Genomic DNA, 21,877 nt, shown 5'->3' on the forward strand with positions numbered 1-21,877 from the left:
AAAAAAACCAACAAAAACAAAAAAAAAAAAAAACACCGAACAAGGACTAAGTTACTAGTGTAAATATAGTGGTGTTGTAATGAAAGACAAAAATTCCAATACTTTACATTATTGGAAAAGTGCACCAATTGTATCTTTTTTTGGATTATTCTATGTTATTGAGCTATTTGTTAGGCCTGGTACTATTAATTAGAGGTTGTGGATAAGTAAGTATCAAGCTAATTATCCCTACAGTTGCATGCGCTCTTAATAAATGCTGACGGCCCATATGTTATAAAATTTGGCTGGTGCATTAGTTTGAGTTAATACATGAATTCGTCGTTGGGTTTTTATTTGCTGGTGGACCGCACGTTTCATTATCTCTAACTGGGTTGGTTTTCATTTTTTTTATTTTTTCTTTCGGTATCTCAAATTAAACAAGTTCTAACATTGGCTACAATGAGTAAATTCAATCTTTACTTAAATAAAACCGTGACTTGTATTGATTTTTCTAACTGAATGACAAGGTGGGCGCCTGGGTATGTAATAAAAAGCGAAGAAGGCATCGAATCAATAGGAAAGAAATGAGAAATTGTCATGACTTTGTTGTTAACGAAACGAAGGGCAATAAAGGTGTGACTGATTTGGTCTGGATTTCCAATGCCTTGTGTAACGTTAAAGATAAATTGGAGTTAGATTGATAGTCAAAAAAATTTAAATACATAAGTAAAGATTTTCTTGGACCAGGGCAGGGTCTTGGACCACGAAATGGATTTATCCACCATTTGAAAATAAAGCTCGATTTTGAGCCCGAAGGACAACAAAAAGACGAAAAAAGTGGTATTAGTGGAAAATAAATACTTTTTCTTTCAAAAAAAAAAAATAAAGATTTACTTGCATGTGGTGGATATGGTCTTGCTGCAAAAGCGAGGAATATGCGTGTATACGAAATTGACTTCTTGTTGATCAGTAGGTTGAACTGGTTAATAATAAAATTAATTGAAGGTCTTATTCTTATTCACTTGTCGTGTAAAATTTAAGCTTGCCCTCGTTAATTTTCATTCTATTACATTTTATTTTTCTCTCTCCTATTTTCAATTATACAATCTTCCATAAAATAATATTACATGTAAATAAAAAATTTCCTTCTTTTTCAATAATTCATTTTATATATATATATATATATATATATATATATCATTTCACCTGTTTTTATTTCTACAAAATTGGGGTCAAACGAGGGCTAAATCTCATACATCCTAAGACAAGACTCAAAAAGGAAAAAATTAAAAGAGAGTGTGAACATCTCACTTTTGTCTTCCGCACACCATAAGAAAACATGTCATCAGGAATAAGAGATAGAAAGGTAATGCTCCGCAAAGTAAAGCACAGAAGAAAGTGAATCATCTCCATATTTTTCGATAATTCTTTTTATAAAATAGGGGTAAGTGGTGGATATGGTCTTGCTGCAAAAGCGAGGAATATGCGTGTATACGAAATTGACTTCTTGTTGATCAGTAGGTTGAACTGGTTAATAATAAAATTAATTGAAGATCTTATTCTTATTCACTTGTCGTGTAAAATTTAAGCTTGCCCTCGTTAATTTTCATTCTATTACATTTTATTTTTCTCTCTCCTTCTTTCCTATTTTCAATTATACAATCTTCCATAAAATAATATTACATGTAAACCTAAAACTTTCCCTTCTTTTTCAATCGCTCATTTTTCAAAAAATTGTTATGGTTGACTTCTCACTTTGATTATCACAAACAAATTACGTTTAATTCTAACAAATTGAATCTTAAGTGTTGTTAGTGATCATTGTGGAACTAATGAAGAATGATAACTCGAAAATCAGGATCAAGAGTCATATACATAGACGAACAATCAAGGCACTAAAAACGATTGGGCAAAAGCAAAATATTGGAGATCGACAAACGAAAAGATTGAAATCGAGCTTTCACGTCAAAAATCACTTTTTGTTTTTGGGATTTCTAAAAAAAAAAGGTTAAACCCTAATCTTAAGGGTCCCCCACCACCCCTACCCTGGAGTATCGTGAGGGAGGTAAATCGCAGATTATGTCTTTAAGGGTACAGGGTGGAAGACTACTTGTACACTTGCACTTACCCAAGAGCCAAATCCATATTTCAGGATTCGAACCCTTGACGCAGCAGTCTCAATCAAAGCTGGACTTCTCCACCCTCCCCTTTTACTACTTGGAGATGTGCCCTGGGGGCTGTTTTTGGGATTTCTACTTTTGCATGAAAAGTGATACAACGTAGTTCATTTGACATGTACATTCCATTACATATAGGGTATTTTAAATAATGCAAGATTTTTTAGATGTATAAAATTACTTAAGTCGACTAAGAAATATTTAATAACTGTACAAGAGAGTATAAACATATTTGGTAACTAGATTTTGACGTCCTTGTTTAGACGAGTTGGCCTACATAGATCAAAATATTTTTGTTTAGAAAGAATTTTGTAAATAAATTGAACTTTACTTAATATATATTTATAAAATTTTTGGAGGGTGTATTTTTTTTTTTAAATTTAAATTTCATTGTGAAGACTACTATTTTAATTGGTCCATGTGGGTTGATCTGATATGATCCATCAAAAGTTTGATAACATTTCATTCTACATATCGTGTTGAATCAGCATATACATTGAGTCTATTTAGAAAAAAATGAAGAGTATTATTGATTATGATGAATTTATCACTTTACTCAAATATCATATTGTTTGCTTACCAATATTTGATTGATTTTTACAATTGATAATGACAAATACAACAATTATACAAAAAGACAAACCCACATGGGAATGGAGAATTTCATGATATTAAGAGTCTGTTTGATTGCAAAGATGAAATTTGGGTGGCAAGAAAACGAATTACATGAAATTAAATTGCCTATAACTTATTTTACTGAAAATTGTCAATTAAATGTGTTTGATTGATATAATTTTTCACCTGAAATATATTGAAATTTTGTATCTTTCGGTGTTCATTTGGCATTGTTTTTCATGAAAATTGTCAATTAAAGAGATATATTTGTTATAATTGTGGTTAGAATTTGTTTCCATTGTCCAAAAAATATTTTAAAAAAAAAAAGGAAAAGAAGAAAGGAAACCTGAAATTGATTTCCCACCACCACAAATTCATGGAAAATGGGTCACGTCACATGGGTGGGGGGAGGGAATTCATTTTTCAGGTAAAATTTTGCTATCAAACAACACAAAATGGACCAATTAATGTGTGGAAAATGAAAATTCCTTATTCTCTGTCTAATAAGAAATAGTCAAATTTGAGACCATCTTTTGATGGCAGCATTTTCCATCCAAGCTAAACTCCGAAAATGGGAAAAAGGACCATTACACCTGAATGGGCAGAGTATTGGGCCATTCTGAATAACTTCTCAATGGAGGTCAAAACATGGAATTAGAAGGGGGGTGGGGGGTGGGGGGTGAGATAATCCCATTCTCCAAGAAGTTCATGAATACCCTTTTTTGTTTTGTTTTATATATTCAGTTGACCCTACAATTTCTCCGTGAAAACCTCAATCAAATTTCTTTGATTATCATTTGGCTAAATTTGCGGTCATAACTCAACATAGATTTATTTTCTTCCCCCACCCACCACCTTTTATGCTGTTTGTTGTCATCACTGACCGTCGAATTCGACTCGATCTGTGTCCAATACTTAAAAACGTCTAAAAAATTTGCAAAATAACATCATGTTAGCGAATTCATCCACATTGATTCCACTCAGACTTCACATATAACACCTTAGCTCGGCAAAGATTTTAATAAAATTTATAGTAGATTTTGATAAAAGTTGATAAAATACAAGATTGAAAAGTTAATAAAAATTGTGAATACTCATAAAACGTGTGGTCATGGGTGTATTTGACTTTTACAAACTCAACCTTTAACCTGACGTACTTGTTATTAACCATTAACTTGACACCTTCCTCTATGACAAGCACAAATATCTTATTACTCGACCTCCAGCTTTGACCCTTACAGACTCATGTTGTGCTACATTGTACTCACAATTTACCAAATTTTTTCTATTTAAGTTTTAGGTTGAAAACATCATTTATTGCCTAGTTTCACATGCCAAGTCAACTCCAAATTATTCATTAGCTAATTGCAAATAAATTTTTAAAACTTCATTTTGTCAAATACACGAGGCAAAATGCTAATATGGTGAAAAAATATCATACCCAAAGTAAGATTCACATGGTTCCCAGAGAGAATGAAATCAAGAAAACAAGTAAATAAATAAGGAAAATGATCGAGTGATAGAAGAATCTGGACAGATTCTTTGACAGAAAACGATGTGGCGAGATGTGATTGGATGAAAACGTTGATAATGTTTTAAATAGATCAATGATAAAATGACATGTGATATTTTGCCAAGTATTATGTCGCTATACCATGATTCAATAAATAAATATTGTAAATTTTTATCAACTAGCCCACTTGATAAGTGGACTTTGCTGGTTTCTGCTTATAGATACATATGCACGAATCACGATGCTGATTACAAGATCTGTGAGAAAAAATGTTCTTATAATATGGTCTAACCTTAATTAATTCCTTATAATTCGTGGCATTGTTTTGTGGGTCCACGTATCTCTCTCTTTTTTCTCTCTATATAAAATGTTCGTAATTATAGAGACGCATATGAAAACTTATTTTAACAATAGAGTAAGAATTACTTTTAATTGTTTTTACTTCAATGAGATATAGTACATATCAGTTAAAAATAACTTCATCCTTTAAAGGTTAGCGCCAGGCATTCGTTGAGTGTAGATAAATGGACTATTTAGATAGTGATAGTTACTAGTTAGTTATACTCGTGCCATGGACGGTAAGATGACCCAACTGTTCCATTGACCCTAAGCCTAATCGAGGTTGGGGACTTGGTTGGGTTAATTGCGACTAGACTTGATCATCTGCTCCACATTTGGATACATTATGCCGATATATTTTATCCATATTGGAGAAGTTAGGATAAAATAGGTGTTCGACCAATCATAGCCATTTTGAGTATGAAGTCCAGTAGAATCAAAACTCATAAATGTTGAATATTGGTTAAATAAATCGAGAATTGAAAATCGATTAAAGTGACTTCGTATCGACTTCGGCCAAATACTCAAAAGCTCGACTCAATCCGTTTAGGCAAAATTGTTTGCTACTTAGCCGCTTCGGGGTGCACAAACGGGGATCGTCCTGCCCGGTCAGGTCGCGGGGGTCGAGGGGGCATATTGAAGGGTATATTTGGCATTTCGAAAACCAATATCGGATGAATGATAAATTACGAAAAAGGATGAAAATCAGGTCAAAATATTTGACCGTGCGACCGCACGGTTGTCCGGTGAATAGACACCTTTTCATAAAGGTGCATTGTCTGGAAAGGGTGCATGGTTTGGCCTCAACCATTTCGTTCACACCCTTTCATGGTCTATAAATAGGACCATTTGGGTGTCTTATTCCTCACAATTTGATATGCAAAACATCTCTCATCCTCTCTTCTATTCAAAATCAAAATCATTTCATTTATTTTGATTTTCCTTCATTTCATCCTTGGAGTACATAAGCCTAAATTTGGTTCGTTGTACTTGTGTTTTGGAGTGCTACAAACACAAGTGTAGCCGTTGTATCTTGGGAGTCGATTGCCGAAATCCGTAGGCACCGTTACGGGGCAAATTAGACTTAAGGACAAAGAGTCCAACTCTTGCCTCGACTTTGTCCCTACTTTCTTCTTCTTCTTGTTTGTGTTTCTTTGCCGTTACTCTGTCCAATTTTCGGCACGGATTTACAAACCATCATTATACTTATTTTGACGTCACTATTCACAAAATTCCTCCAACAATAAATTGGAGGGCATGTACATTGCTAAGCTCAGTTGTTGACTTGTCATATGAATACACTATGCCGATGATGCTGAACTTAGACTCAAGAAAGTATGATCAATTAAATGTTTAAGTTTAATCAATCACAGTTTACGATTTGATAGATGTTGAGAATTCATAGTTACGTGCTATAATTGATAATGCTATTCTTACTTTATGGTTGAATGAAAAGTCTCGAGACTCATAAAGAACTATGAGACCTTTTCTAATTATGCTTGCCAGACATGATACTACTCAATTCCATCGCACATGATCCTATCAAGTTACAGTTCAAAATGGACAGTTTAATTTCAATCAGTAATCTCCATCCACATCTAGAATATTAGTTTTCAAGCACTGCTATAATTGAACGACCTTTAATGTCTTTTTCCTGTAAGCTAGATATGCTTTCATTATTCAAGATTTTTCGATATTTTTCAGGCAAGACGATAATTATTTAATAATTTTGAAGCCATATATAATGAAATGAAAAAAAAAAAAAGAAAAGCAAAAAAACCTAATTTGATTATCTTTTTAGCCATTGTTTAGTGACAATTTTTTTTTTTAAAAAAGAAATTTAAATTTATGTACAGAATATTTTATTATATAAATGTGTGATTGAAAATGATATTGGAGAAAAAAGAGATTGAAACGAATGAGAATAAAACGAGGGCTAAATAAAATTTCAATCATACTTATTATATATAATAGTGTATCCCAAGTTTTACAATCCGCAATGTGTCAATTCACCAATTGACAGTTTAAAAAAACAATTTTTTTACCATTAATACATTGTCGACAAAAAAGAAATGTCGTGTACAAGTGGCTTTATTCATAAAATTTTGGACCGGGAAGTCAAAATTAAAAAAAAAAAAAAAAACTTTAATTTACTCCAAATAGGACAAAATATGAAGTGGAAAAAAAATAGTAATTAAATAAAACGCGTCGTATGGCAATGCCACCTTTAATAAAGCATTTTCATCTCCCAATCGCGGGGAATTACATTAAATAAAAAGTAAAAGAAACCTGCGTACCTGGTGCAGGTTGATTGCAATGTCGCGCTCTCAAAGCTAAGGCCCCCACCAATCACACACATAATGTACGTACACATACATTTGTTTAACAGTTCCAACCAGATTCCAGAGAGAGAGAGAGTCAGGAGAGAGGACTTTTTTGCTTTTTGGTGTGTGAATATTTAATGCAATAACAAACTATTAGTCCTTGGAAATTACGAGGAAAGAAATGGAAAAGCTGTTTCTGTTTCCAGCTCATTACACTTCTTTCTCAGATACTGCATCTGTGGTTGGTTTCTCGTAGTCTTATTCGTGTAACTGGGAGTTAGCTAAGCTTATTGGGTGTTCTTGTGGAGGATTTGCTGGTTTAGAAGCCAACGAGTCGGATCGGTATCAGGTTTGAATCTTTCAGAGTTGGGCTTCACCTTTTAACTCAGAAAACCTGAGAACTTTATTTTATTTTTTTTTAAAACGAAAACTTTCTTGCTTTTCTGATATCATAGATCAGTTTCCAAGATAACCATTTTGTTCTTAGGCATTTTTCCTGGTTATTATGATTTGATTCCAAAAGGTTGGGTCTTGAAGTCAATGCTGATGCTCTTGACCCCAATGTGCCATTGCCACATTTAAAGTCACCGACTTTTGGGGGGAAAAAAAATTAAAGAATTAGAACGCGTTGCATTATTGAATTTGCAATTCTTTTGTGGGTCTGGGGGTACCTTCTTTGGGCTACAATATATTTTGAACTTTTTTCTTAAACAAAGTTGTTATATTTGAATATTCTTGCTACAGATACTAAATGAATTCTGAAGAATGATGAGTTTTGTTCATGACCACATTGCAATGCTCAGAGATTATCTTCAGTAGAAAGGATTGAAGGTCTAATAGAAAGCTTGAAGTTTGTGGCGAAGTAATTATTTAGAAATGTCTGAATCTAAATCATTAGGACCGCCTGAGGATTCAAAGGAGTTGAGGTCATTGGCCTTAACACCAACATGGTCTGTTGCTTCTGTTTTGACTATATTTGTTGCTGTTTCACTGCTTGTGGAGCGGTCAATTCATCGTTTGGGTAATGTAAGTATGTCGTTCTTGAATTTTAATGAGCTTCAATGTTGATGCTACCTTTTCCAAATTTTCATATTTCTGACTGCTGATGAAACTGAAATGCATTTTTGAAGTTTTCGTGATCAGTATTGGACATTTCTCTTCTTGTTGGTCTGAACCCAAACCTTCTAGGTCGATTTTGTACAAACCAGAATAAAGAGTTTCATGTCAAGGATCATATATGCCATACGGTATTCAAAATATTTATATATACTGTAGCGAACATGTATGACTATGTTAATTTACAATGAAGTAGTGCTTTTGTAATCCACTCTGATGAAAGGGAAGTTAAAGATATATCATAAGATGAAAAGGTTATTCAGTGGATGGCAAATAGGGTGGCTGTCAAAGTTATTAAATTAACCATTTTTAAACTTTTATCTGCTCACCATCGTTTGATTGTGGTGTTGTCTCTTTTAGTAGTCTATGTTTTTCCACGCTTGTCCTTTAGGTATCCTTATCTTCAATTAGAATTCGTTTTGAAGGTGCTTGCTTAAAAGAAGTTTGTGTTATTCAACTTGTGTCCAGGCTTGTTTATGAACACTATTTTCCCATCACATTACCACTGATTGTATATGGCCTCACGAAGAGAATCTATTATTCAGATTCACAAGCTTTTAAGTGGAACTAGAAAATTGTTAAGATTCAACCTAGAAATTTCAAAAAAGCATCATTGTGAACTTGAGAAATTTGCTGGAACTGAATCATGGAAACCATGAAGAAGTGATCACTTATTTCCTATTCTTTTCATTTTTCTTATTTCGATTTTCCTTATATAATGCTGATTTGGTTGCTGAACTCGTTGAAAGAAAAATATTATGATTTGATACATAACCCAATAGCAAATTATCATTCTGCATTTTTGGCTTGGATTATCAATAGCAAGCCACCATTTGTATCATAATTCTGGATTTGCAGGCACTTGTGGAGGAACAGGCCAGCCTGACATTTCACAATAAAGTGATACATACGACTTATTAGCATCCACCTTTTTTGCTCACTGGAGCATTAAAGACTTTAATTACTGATAACATACAGAAAGGACTTTTCAGCTTACTTTGCTACACAAAACCATTAGTAGGGTACAGTAGAAGTGAAATCAAGATAAAAGGTCTTTACTTAGAATAGATGCAATAAACAAGCCAGAAGTGATATACTACTCAATGAGAGTAGTAATAGTTAGTTGGTTATTTAATTCAAAATTTTATTAGTCAAATAACAATTCTTTATGAAATGTCTCTGGACGGGAAGTGGAGGGATGAATTGTTAGTATGAAGATGGACCCTGTTTGTATTAAATTTTTGTATAATTGGTTTATCAAATCTTTGTTTCATATGAATAAGACATAAGATTATGGGATATTCAGGTGACACAAATATCTATGCACAAGTTATTGAGAGATGATTTGTTCGCTCGTTCATTCAGGCTAATCATCATGAACCCAAAGAACAAACTCTAAATCTTAGACTGTAGAACTAAATATTTAGATAGATTGACATACAGAGAATGGGATGGATGGACCAGAAAAGGGCTGATCTGTAGTGTTTTTTTTTTTTTTTTTTTAATGTTGCTTGTATATTCTCTTACTTTTCATGGACTTCTACACCTACTATGAATTATAATATTCCAGAAGTCACAGTGAAAAACCAATTCAAAATAGAAATAAGTGAGAGTATTTTGGATATACAAAACCTATAACACCAAAATACAGAAAGATTCCAGATTTGTATATGTACTTTATAGGTTGACAAGCACAAACGCCTCATGCCCAGGATTCCTCCTGTGCCTGTCAATAAGAAATTTGTTGAGATAGACTTATGTTGAGTTGACTTTTGTGGGAAATCTTCTTATAATTTTGGCATTAATTGACTTTACTTTTGGAAACATGACCTCATGATAACCTTGGCTGCTTTTTAACTGTATGTTTTATCAAGAAGTTCAAAATTTAGATGTATCAAGTGACTGGAGTTGGTACATGGTGTTTACTTTTGAGGGATTGTATTGTCTTGCAAGATATTGAGATACAGAAACATATCTCAATTCTTTTATTTTTCTATTCATTCTAGTGAGTGTCGTAATGTTATTTATGCACTCTTCAAGTTATCCATGTGAGCAAGTAAAATTCAGTTTTTGACATTAAATGAGCTAATGATTTCCTGTCATTTCAGTGGTTGAAAAAAACTGATCGGAAACCATTGCTGGCAGCAGTTGAGAAAATGAAGGAAGGTATTATTTATTTTTAGATGCATCTTATGTCAAGTGAACTGTTAAAGAAATGATCCACACACTTGTCATCAAATTAAAAGAAGTTTCATTTGAAATTGATCTGCAGAATTGATGCTTCTTGGCTTCATCTCTCTCCTCCTTACGGCCACATCAAGCATTATATCTAATATTTGTATACCGTCAAAGTTCTATAATAGTGCATTTGCTCCATGCACCATGCAAGAAGTCAACGAGGAAAAGGAAAATACGGACATGAATGGAACCTTTTTTAATCCTCGATCCCATAAGAGAGTATTGAATGGCTTGAATCAGAACACCTGCAGGGAGGCAAGTCAATCATCCACGAAACACGACAATAATGTCCTTTTTATTTTTTATTTTTACTCAATTTGGATTGCAATTAACAATTAACAGAATTGGTTAGTTAACAATGAGATGAATAAATGTTCTGTCACTTTATGCTTGTCTTCATTGTCTAGTATGGTCCAATTATTTAGTCTACTGTCACATACATTTATCTTTTATTTACTTTCTAAATTCGCTTCAAATATAATGAATCTGAATTTTATTTTGTTGAACAGCATTATGAACCATTTGTCTCATATGAAGGCCTTGAACAACTGCACCGCTTCATCTTTGTCATGGCAATTACGCATATATCTTACAGCTGCTTAACAATGCTGTTGGCAATTGTTAAGGTAATATCTCGGTTTTCTTCAATGGAATCTTCTGTTAAATTTATGGCCTTTTACAGACTATTTCGCAATGATATTGCTTGATGAGATAGACTCTTACTCGCTCTTTTATGCTTTTGCGTTGTTTCATGGTCTTCTTCAATTTTTAGCTGAATTGACTAAAATGATTTGAAGCCCACATCTTTTCCTTTATTTTACATTTCCTCTCCTTCTTTTTTTTTTTTTCTTTCTTTTTCATTAACTTTTCAATTCTGGGTTTTTTGTTGCTCACTATATTTGCAGATCCACAGTTGGAGAGTATGGGAGGACGAGGCTCACATGGACACACACAATTCGTTAACAGGTAATCTGAGACCAGCTTCTGTTTTGGCATGATGTTTAACCTTGTCAACTATCATTGGGAAATCCAACCATTTTTAAATTTGTTTATTCTCAAACCAGGAAAAGGGGGAAAAAATCCCTTTAGAATCCTTTTTCAACTATAAAGGGACAATGAAAATGATGTGAGTGGTTAATATGCAACACTGAAATGCGACTATTTTATAAGCTCAAAAATATCTAAAAAAAGCCTGGATGCCATATTAACTTAAAGATTAAAGGTTGCAGTATCTAGTAGTTTGACCATGCCATTTCTTTTTGAAGTGAGCTAGGTTCAAATTTAAGATATTGCTGAGCATAAACATATAAACCAGACAGAAGAGGCAGAATTTCCTACACCTTAAACATGTTGTACTTAGTGTAATGAATAATTGTCTGAACCAAGGAAACTCGTCAGTAACCTAATTTTTGTTGCAGAAATCACAAGAGCAAAAACATTGCAAAGGCAATCTACCTTTGTCAGGGTTCATACATCAACTCCTATGGCCAGGCATAGCATCCTCATTTGGGTGGTAAATTCACTTCTACTTGACTAAGTTTATATAGCAAAAAATTATTGTTGTTCCAAGATATAGTCAACCAAATTACACAGTTGCATTGCTAACTTTTCATTGTCCTTTCTTTTTGAATTCCAGATCTTCTTGTTCAATATCTTTTGGACTTTGAAGCTTAAAGATGATTGAGTTAATGTTACTAAAACTACTGTTATTTAAATGTGCAGACCTGTTTCTTTCGGCAGTTTGGGCGTTCTGTTGTCCGGGCAGATTACCTTTCACTCCGCAAGGGATTCATCACAGTATGTAATTGTTTGATCAATTGTGGGACATTCTGCCTCTTATTTATTTATTTATTTATAAGTGGAATTGCAAGTGAAATTTGAGGCACTCTCTTTGAGAAAATTTTATCACATCGCAGCAGCATACTTGAAACAACAGATCAATGCATTTAGTGGCAAAAGGGTTAACTCTGTTCAAGCTGATGACAATTTTTCGTTGATTATCTTTTAGATACTCAGAATTGACATCAAATAATTCGTTTCCTATAAGCAATTATAATTGACTTCTTATAAGTTTGACATACTATATTCATTTATTTGACTGATATCGCTCTCTAGTTGCAGCCATATTCATTAGTACTCGGTGGATTAGGTTTGCCATGGAGATATATAAGCTATATAAATATGAATATATTGGTTTTTGTTCAGTATTAGAGGTTTTTTTTCTTTAAATAATAAATATTCTGATCAGCCACTATATGGCAGTTTAGATAAATACCTATTTTTCAGCTTTTCTGGAAATCATATTCCTATTATGTGCCTTTTGGAAGTATTCTACCGTCTGCATTCTGATTATGAAAATGCTAAAATATTTGATCGATATAGGGATTTGATTCATTTACTCTACATATCACAAGATTTGTTTCTATTGATGAATAGTTATTGTGGCAACGCCATGTTAAATTACACTTCACATCTCTCGTTTCTTATTTATGGCAGAACCACAACCTTACTTCAAAATATGATTTTCACAGCTATATGGTTCGCTCCATGGAAGAAGAATTTCAACGTATAGTTGGTGTTAGGTAAGGAAAAATATAACCCAGATTAGTAGTTTGTGTTACTTATTGTATTTTTTAGGTTTATATGTGGCTAAAGAGAGAGAAAAGGATAATGGTCTTACTAGATGAATTCAAGCTTCAAAACTTCTTGAATAGTGAAAAAAGTAGTAATGTTTAACCATTACACCAGCACTAAGTGAACTGTAAGAGATTCCATGATAACTTCATTAAATCTCCCATTACTGATAGATAGTGATGTTATCAGAAACTCTGTCGTGTGAAAGCTCTGTGTTGTCTTTAAGCTCTATTTTCTCTCCTCAAATGACATCTATTTTATCACTTTAGGCCAATTCTTTCTAGTACCATAATTTCTTCTCCTCAGTTATTTTTGATACACAATATTGAACATTAGTACATAGCATAATAGTCAAAATTTTGAATTTTTTTGTGTAATCCCATAGACCAAACATGCTGGTAAGGTTTTCTAAAGATGCTTTACTGACATTTTTCATTTTTTCTTGAAATTTTACAGTGGTCCTCTCTGGGGATTTGTTGTAGCTTTTATGCTGTTCAACATAAAAGGCACGTCATCTTTTGAATTGGAAGCTATAGTTTGTTGCTTTTTTCTAATTTGACTAGCAAGAGAAAAATTATGCTTATATGCTCTGATATTCCTACCCATTAGTGTCTTGCTTCCGACTCCTTGTCTCTCATAAAATTACGAAAGATTCAGAAGCTGACTGCAGTTTATAACTTGCAGGATCTAATCTCTACTTCTGGATTGCTCTAATTCCAATCACTGTAAGTTTATCTAGTTGAACATCATATATTACACCTTTAATATGCGTAGGAATACACAAATCCTCTTATTAGCATACAACTAGGATTTGGGATTGGGTAGTTTTGACATGAAAATGGAAAGGAATTGACAATAAATATGTTAAATATAAAAATAAAAGTAGAAAAAGATGCAGAGAGAGGGGTATGAGCCAGAGATGGAGGGAGAGAGTGTACGAAAGCTTGCACATGCAGGCAGTCCTTAAATTTGACTGTTTGACTCTTGCACTTCAAATATACTGGTAATTGAGAAAATTTACAGAAAATGAAGACCAGGACTTTCTATTTTGTCATAACATGTTTTGGTTGAACTCTTGTAAATGTATCCTGCCCACTTATGTAATGGACCCAGATGGTGTGGTGCTTGAACCTGTATTCGATGTTAAAGAAGTTGATTGAAATGGATTAAACTTGTGGGGTTAATTTAGCAAAGAAAGGAAAAGGAAAGAAAGAATACGACGAAATGATTCTGCCATTAGTGAAAGAATAAAATATGGTTTGAGGCTATTAACTCGTGTTAATTGCTTTTCACCATAAAAGAAAAGAAAACCGGTGTCTTTGACAAGATTTTTCCACTTTCTTCTCTGATACAGCGTTTTGTCTGCAGCTTGTTCTATTTGTGGGTGCAAAACTGCAACACATTATTGCAACCTTGGCATTGGAGAGTGCAGGAATAAGTGAGCGTTTCGCTGGACCAAGGATTAAACCCCGTGATGAGCTGTTTTGGTTTAACAAGCCAGAATTATTACTGTCCTTGATACATTTTATCCTTTTCCAGGTTGGCCAGTTTCATTGTAATTCTAATCCTGATTTCTTGGCTTCTTTTTCTTTCAAATTTCTTCTATGATGCTCCTTCTGCTGGTCTAAACATGATGTATTGTTGCTAACTTTTTCTGTGCTCATTCTGCAGAATGCATTTGAGCTTGCTTCTTTCTTTTGGTTCTGGGTACTCCCTTCCGTCCCCCTGAAGTTCTTATGATTGTATCAGAATTTTGTAATAGATAAAGGGGTGTCCATGACATTATCCGGTTTTACATTTTTGTCATTTTGAATTTTAAAATCTGGCGTTCCCCGACCTATAAGCTTTCCCAAATACTAATATGCTGTATGAAAGATCAATGGAGATACATTTCTTAAACATTTAAGGCTAAAAAAGGTGGATTTTGTCTTCGTTCTCGGTTTTTTCTCTCGTTTTTCCTTCTAAGCATCATCTCTTGAATGTGATAGTATTATCTGCGCAGCTCTGACAAAGGTGTGCTTTTAATGCAGTGGCAGTTCGGCTATAATTCATGCTTCATAAAGAACCACTTGCTGTTATATCTACGACTAATTGTGGGGTATGAATAAATTTTAAACTGTAACGCGATTTCCTTCCATGTGTACTGCAAAAATAAAATTATGTCAAAGTTTGATAATCAATAGCCTGAGACTGCAGTTTATTTGGCACAGGTTTTCGGGACAGTTTTTATGCAGCTATAGCACCTTGCCTCTCTATGCACTGGTTACTCAGGTACACCAAAGTTTCCTTCTGTTAACATAAATTGCTATTTGGTAATGTGGATTGAACCATACGCAAGAATGAAAAAGAAGTTGAAATCTCGTTTATTGTAATTTTGAGTCCTAGGTATGGCTGTAGTAATCCCAGAAAAGTTTAAATCTTTTACATTTTGTCGATTCTTTTGCGTAGATGGGAACGAACTACAAGGCTGCAATAATTCCACCAAGAATAAGGGAAACAATTCACGGATGGGGAAAGGCAGCTAGGAGGAGGAGACGACATGGCAATTTCACAGATGATTCAACTATTCATACAGACACAAGTACAGTATTATCAGTTGAGGAAGATGAACATCAGTTGGTAGATAGTCCTCGATTAGTCCCTCGAACAGGCACAGAAATCGAGTTGCAACCACATATTGTTGATATTAGTGGTCATTCCCCAGTTGCCAACGAGACATCGAGTAGGATTGGTACGCCTCTCCTTCGACCATCGGCTTCCATTTCTTCTTCAGTTTCTCCTAGGATTCTGCCAGAAATAATTACAAGATCCTTGACAATGCCCATAAGAAGAGAATAGAAACGAGACTCGACAATGATTCTACAAAAATGTCGAGAAACAAATCAAATTTTAGTCTCGCGTTAATACTTTTGCAGGTGTTTAGTTGTAACATAAGTTATATATAAAATAGATATTGACATGTTAGGTTTCTTTGAAATTATGAAAGAGTAGCACAGTATTGCAGAATTTGTATTGCCAAAATCCGCTTGAAAAACCTTTGTCCAAATATAATTCCACGTTTTTTTTTATATGCCTCCAAATTTTGGTTATTTTCTGTCGTCCGTATAAATTGCCAGACTGTTTGTTCTTCCTTTTGAAAAATAGAAGATGTTGCAGTAAATTGAACAGAGCGGTGAAAAGGAAAATTAATTGAGAATAACATTTAGTTTGTCATTTGTCACGACAAATGAAAGAAAAATCCATTTTTACGTAACACGAAGACCAGCCACGCAAATAATAATCAATATTTAAGGGGGGAATCTCACATGGTGTGTGTAAATAATCGATATATAAGTTCATTGATGATCAAGTTTGGCAACAGGTAGTCAGTTGCATAGAAGCAGCTGAGAAAGAGTCGTCACCCCTTTCTATCGCAGACGATATAGTGATAACTTCAAAATTTGAAATACTCGTAATATCTAACATATATTATTACAGATCCAGAATCTCAAGAGAAGGTTACACAAATATGTTTCTTGTATAAATATTCTAAAACCGAGTTATACGAGATCAGCCATGGATAATCCATACACTAGTTACATAGCAACATCTGGATCCAACCGTCTCTGAATAGCAGCTGCAGCCTGTTGATTCAAACTAGTTAGTTAATAGACTGGACAAAAATGGACATAACGATTTTTTCAACATCATCCTCACCTCGAAGTTGCCAAGCTTGTATTGGTAAGCCATCTCTTCCTTCAGTCGGGCTTGCTCTTTCATTGCTTGAGCCTGCATCCAAATCAAGTAAACAAAACCAATTAATTGACTGGAATTTTGCCAAGTCTAGAAAATGAGATTTTATTGCTTATGCAGAAGAATACCATTCCACTCTGCATCTCGCACTTTAAAGCTTCCACTTGTTCTTCCTTCTGTCTTTCACGTTCTCGCATAAGTTCTAGCCTGAGAAGGGAAATGGCCAAAAATTAGAAAAAGGCAGAACTGAAATCAGCAACAAAAGCTGGGCGCTAACACAGTAAAGCAAGTACACGGGGTGTTTTCATTGATAACTGCCTTAAGTTCTGTTGCCCCCATACCATCCTGGTCAATAAATTATTAGGGAAGCACTATCTTTTGCTTACATAATTCGTAGCAGCATCTCAAAGACAACACTGATTATTGCGTTGCATGAATGCCGGTGGATGTGGCATTACTGATGCAAAAACAGTGAATGTTTTATCCTAATGTCCGTAGAGCTTTACATTGCTTAAGACTTTCACAAAATGATAGCCAATGCCTTCAATTTAGGCATGGACATAATGATAATCACTCAAACAAAACTAATAAATGCATAGTGCCGTTCAATTTGTCTATGTATCATACTGAAGATGTTCTATTAACTCATGAATGCGTATTTTTCAGTGTCCAAATGAACAAACTATATGGCTGTAGCTCTAGATTTTGGTTCGAAAATGGACTCCAGTTGAAGTTGCCTGAATCAAAGAATTTTCTATAGATGAATTTGTGAATTCCAAATAAATCTATGAATGATCAAAGCAAAAGCATGCAACATGCACCAGAAGTTTAAACCAACCTTCGCTGCTCTTCATCGTTAAATACAGTACGTTCTTTGTCCGGGAGTTTCTTGATACCTCTTTTAATTTCCTTCTCCATTTTATGGCGATAATAAGCATCAAGGCCATAATATCTGCAACCATTAATGACAAAGAAATGTGGCAAAGACTATTGACTTAAAAAATCATGAGACCGAATATGCATCTAAGAACATATCTACACTACTACATCCTTGTGGTAGCAAGTCATTTTGAAACAGCAAAGATTATTCTCTCAAAGACAAGCCTTTTGTAACAATATTTTCTTATTTCCTCATTTAAGTTAGATATAAATCACCAGGCAGACATGACATTCTACCTCATGTTTATGTATTACAAATTACCAATAGATAAATATAACATATGCATCCGAAATCAAAGATCAAATCCCCTACCACCCTAAAAAACAAAATAACAATAGGGATAATAACAATATAAAAGGATATATGCTAGGAGAAAAGAAGAGGAAAACAAGACCTAAGGTGAGTATTCGGGATTCCTATTCTCCTAAAATTATAATGCATTTCTAATGGATCCCACCAAACAATGAAGTTGGAAGAATGTTGTCAGCCATTTTGATGTTAAATATGCAATTTCATCATCATGTGGAATGGTCAAAGGAAAGGGATTGTGTAATGGACGAAAATGCCTCTATAATTCACCCTCATTTATTGTGGGCAGTCGGCGTATTTGTGGAATTTTCCTGGGCAAATTTGGTAATCTCTTGATCTAAATGCAACTGCTCTATTTATTGGGAACGAGACGTGCAAATGGCATTAAATTAGTCAAAATATCGGTTGAGGTACTGTTTGATGGGACCCATTCAATGTGAATTATAATTTAGAAGAAATTTAGGAATTTCAAACACGCGCAAGATGTATGAATGATGAAAACAATATAAACATGAGTTACAGTGAAGGGACTAACTTTTTAGATGGAAAGGTAGCTGTGTTGTGATCTTCCATGAACCTGTGCATTATAAACCATTGAATTTACAACACAAATAACACTAAGGATGAACACCAAGTCCATATCAAAATCATTAACTATATTGCCACTAATATAATTGTTGCATAAAATTGGAAATATATAATTTATTACTGTTTGAACATTTGCTTCTCTTCCCAATTAGGCAGACTTTCCAGGTTCACCTGTTGAAAAAAGCCCCATCAAATTACACATGGCAAGAGCAAGTGAGCAACTCTCCAAAATACTTGAGAATAATGGACAAAGCTGGTTTCCCTCAAAGTATGTCATATTCAATATAAGCACCATGGCAAATTAATTTGCACGGTAATAGATCAATTTTTGCACAGCACTTCCAAAATAAAGCGTAGGGAAGGAAATGAAAGAGAATTTCCAATGAATGAAATAGCAAACTTAAGGAAATATAGAAATATACTCGACGAGATTCCATCAATCTTCTAAAAAAGAAAAAAACTCAATCAAATGGGGCATAATGGAATACCTGTTTAACTTCTGCTAACCATGCAGTAAACTCAGGCCTTTTATTCCTACAAGAAACCAAGGTAATGAAACAAAAAGTGATTGAGTAGTAGTGCAACATTTAGAGGCAAACTGACTCGAATTATCTGCATTCAAATTGCATTCACTACAGGACCAAAAATCTCGTATTAAAGCTGATGGAACTAGTGACAGATACGAGGTTAGACTCACTCTAATATATGGTAACAATTGTCAGGACAGTGCACGAAGAGGTAAGAAGAATATAATACACGTCTTAGAGCATCTCCAAAAAGCTCTTTAATAGCTCCATCCTCTTTATTTTAGAGGGTTGGTAATCTTTCTAAGATCTCCAACAAACTCTTTATATTGAAAAATTAAAATAAAGAGTGCATTTGACTCGCCAAATGTAGAGGGTCAAACCCAATTTAATGATTTCATTTATCATTTCACACTTTTCTGTTCTCCTTGTTAAAAAAATATATTGAGGATTATAAAATATAGAGAGGAAAACTAGGTAAAAAGAGGAAGGAGAAGATTGCGTCATAATTCCTTAGGGAAAAAAAAAGGAAAATTAAGAATAAATATATAGTGTTGCTGGACTTGTATAAACAGACTTGCTCTTTATTTTTTAAAAGGTCTTCAAGATGTTCCTCATACTGGAAGATATGCTCTTTAAAATAAAAAGTTCAGTCGGAGATGCCTTGGCTTCCAATCTCAAATATTGGTCACCATATCAACTAAATGTAGAACTTTTCATGCAGAGAGCAGGAGGAAGTGTTTATCGACCCACCACTAGAATTTGAAGCAAAATTTAGAAGAAAGGTTTGCATATTGAATACCATGTATGTTGGTACAGTCACTGCGGACATGGATTGAAAGATTTACAATGTCTGTTTGAAATACAATATCTGTTTGAAAGGCAGGACATCTCTAAAGACGGACCAATCACACAATATTATAAGCATAAAGGAGATCTTGTTGCACGAAAATTAATGGTATGATGCCTATAAAAGCAGTTTCCAAAACTTGCAGTATAGAATCTTGACCCTTCACCATCCACTCTTCCCACCAGGATGATATCATGGCCTAGACAGCATGGATATTATTTGCATCCTACAAAACATTAATGCAGAAGCTTGTGATTTACTACTTTTGAGCAGCACTCATGAGACCGAAAGATTCACTATCACCCTTCCCACAAGGATGATACAATGGACTTAGACCTCAGGGTATCAGCCTCCTCCTAAACCCTAAAGCAGAAGCACCCGATTCACTATTTTTTGGGTACACGAGACCTAAAGGTACACTATGAGACCCAACGTAAACGGAATGGTGGGATGCCACAGACTCACTAAGTGATCCTCCATTGAAATGGAAAGATGTATTTGTTCAGCTGTAGCAATGGTGGGATTGTAGTCAGCAGCGGCACTGTACTTAGTTTATTCGTCAATTGTGAAAACTCCTTTCCTAAGTAACAATTGAACCAAATTTGCCATCATCAAAAAAACCTGATACCAGTATTGGAATTTTTACCAAACATTTCAGAGTATCATATACAGACTGATTTGAACCTATCCTTATAAGTAATCATTAACTAATCATGGAAAATTATAGTATTTCATAATCTTCATAATTTCTTCAGATAAGTACAGCTATTGAAGGGGAAAAAATGATAACCAAGCAACACCAAAAACACAATTTCACAGGCGAGTGAAAGAGTAGCAGCATACCACATATCAGTTTCTCGAATGATACCATATTTTCCCCAAGAATTAGTCACGGCACCTTTCTTCCCTTTCTCTTTCTCTTTCTTCTTATCCTTCTTTTTCTTCAATTTTTTCTTCTCTACTTCTTTTCTTTTCCTCTTCTTAGCCTTTTCCTTTTCTCTCCTCCGCCTCTCCTTCTCCTCTCTCCTCTTTCTCTCCTTCCTCCTTCGCCTCCTTTCCTCTTCAGAATCTGAGTAATATGAACTACCCGACTCCGAATCCGAATCGTTAGAATCATCATAACCAGACGACGAGGAGTAGGAATCACTATCTCTTGACCGTTTTCTCTCGGAACTGGAAGTTCGAGTTTTCTTCTTCTCCATTCGTTTTCTGCTGCCCTCGGATTTTCTAGGTTCTTCGTCGGATTCTGAGTCCGAATCCGGATCGGGTTCCGATTCGTATTTGAGGCGGTCACGTTTATTGGATGGAGCCACTCCATTTTTGTTTTCCGCAGTTCCGTTTCGATCCTTCGCCATTTTTAGTGTGAGCTATCGCTTAGGGTAGCTTATATCTGCGTAAAGTCGCATTAGAGGTCACTACTCATCCTACAACAAGCAACTTCCATTCGATAATAAATTTTTTTAAAACACGTCGCTAGTATTAGTTTTCTAAAAAGCTTATCTAGACAGCATTTAGGCCTCGTCTAGACTCGAAGTTTCGGCAAAATGCCTCGCTTCTTGTCTAGAAACTTTTTTTCTCAATTTCTGAACTGTTAAATTTTTTCTTCATTTCTTTCGTCTTCCGTAAACATGCTTTATTAGTTTTTTTTATTTTAAAAGTCTTTTAAATGACTTTGGCTTCTTATTATTATTATTTTTTAAAAAGTCATTTGATTTAATTTCAAGCTTTTAAAAGATTTTATTTGTACAAAAATTAAAAATGACTTTATCTAAGTAGTTAAAGAAGACTTAAATTTTGGTGTTATCCACATTATGTAATTAAAATCTTGAGACTTATTTTATTACAAACTCCAAAAGCATGTATAAATTTCTTATAAATCTATTAAGTAGGAATTGTCTAGTTGAAAATTGAAATTATGAAATATAATCCAATTTTTGCATTTTGAAAACTTGAAAATTGTATAATTGACTAAAGGTATGAGTTATTAAGTAAATATAAT

General features: G+C 34.1%; 2 protein-coding genes across 2 annotated transcripts; one reads left to right on the forward strand and one right to left on the reverse strand.

Moving 5' to 3' along the window:
- The first annotated feature begins 7,003 nt into the window (after positions 1–7,003).
- On the forward strand, positions 7,004–16,005 carry LOC111393465 (MLO-like protein 11). The gene is made up of 16 exons (XM_023018996.1): positions 7,004–7,296; positions 7,692–7,973; positions 10,172–10,229; positions 10,336–10,556; positions 10,811–10,927; positions 11,207–11,267; positions 11,720–11,814; positions 12,024–12,098; positions 12,798–12,883; positions 13,392–13,441; positions 13,620–13,660; positions 14,304–14,474; positions 14,607–14,642; positions 14,966–15,033; positions 15,146–15,206; positions 15,384–16,005. The coding sequence occupies exons 2-16, from the start codon at positions 7,824–7,826 to the stop codon at positions 15,771–15,773; spliced, it is 1,680 nt and encodes a 559-aa protein (XP_022874764.1). The 5' UTR covers positions 7,004–7,296; positions 7,692–7,823; the 3' UTR covers positions 15,774–16,005.
- A 352-nt stretch (positions 16,006–16,357) lies between these two features.
- Positions 16,358–21,298, reverse strand: LOC111393466 (histone-lysine N-methyltransferase, H3 lysine-79 specific-like). Its single transcript, XM_023018998.1, has 8 exons — positions 20,722–21,298; positions 18,993–19,038; positions 18,626–18,675; positions 18,452–18,493; positions 17,506–17,619; positions 16,796–16,874; positions 16,632–16,703; positions 16,358–16,558 (listed from the first exon to the last, which is right to left on the reverse strand). Exons 1-8 carry the CDS (start codon positions 21,231–21,233, stop codon positions 16,511–16,513), a joined length of 963 nt encoding a protein of 320 aa, XP_022874766.1. The 5' UTR covers positions 21,234–21,298; the 3' UTR covers positions 16,358–16,510.
- Positions 21,299–21,877: the final 579 nt, after the last annotated feature.

This window comes from Olea europaea, chromosome 4 (genome assembly GCF_002742605.1).
Source record: "Olea europaea var. sylvestris chromosome 4, O_europaea_v1, whole genome shotgun sequence".
Lineage (NCBI taxonomy): Eukaryota > Viridiplantae > Streptophyta > Magnoliopsida > Lamiales > Oleaceae > Olea > Olea europaea.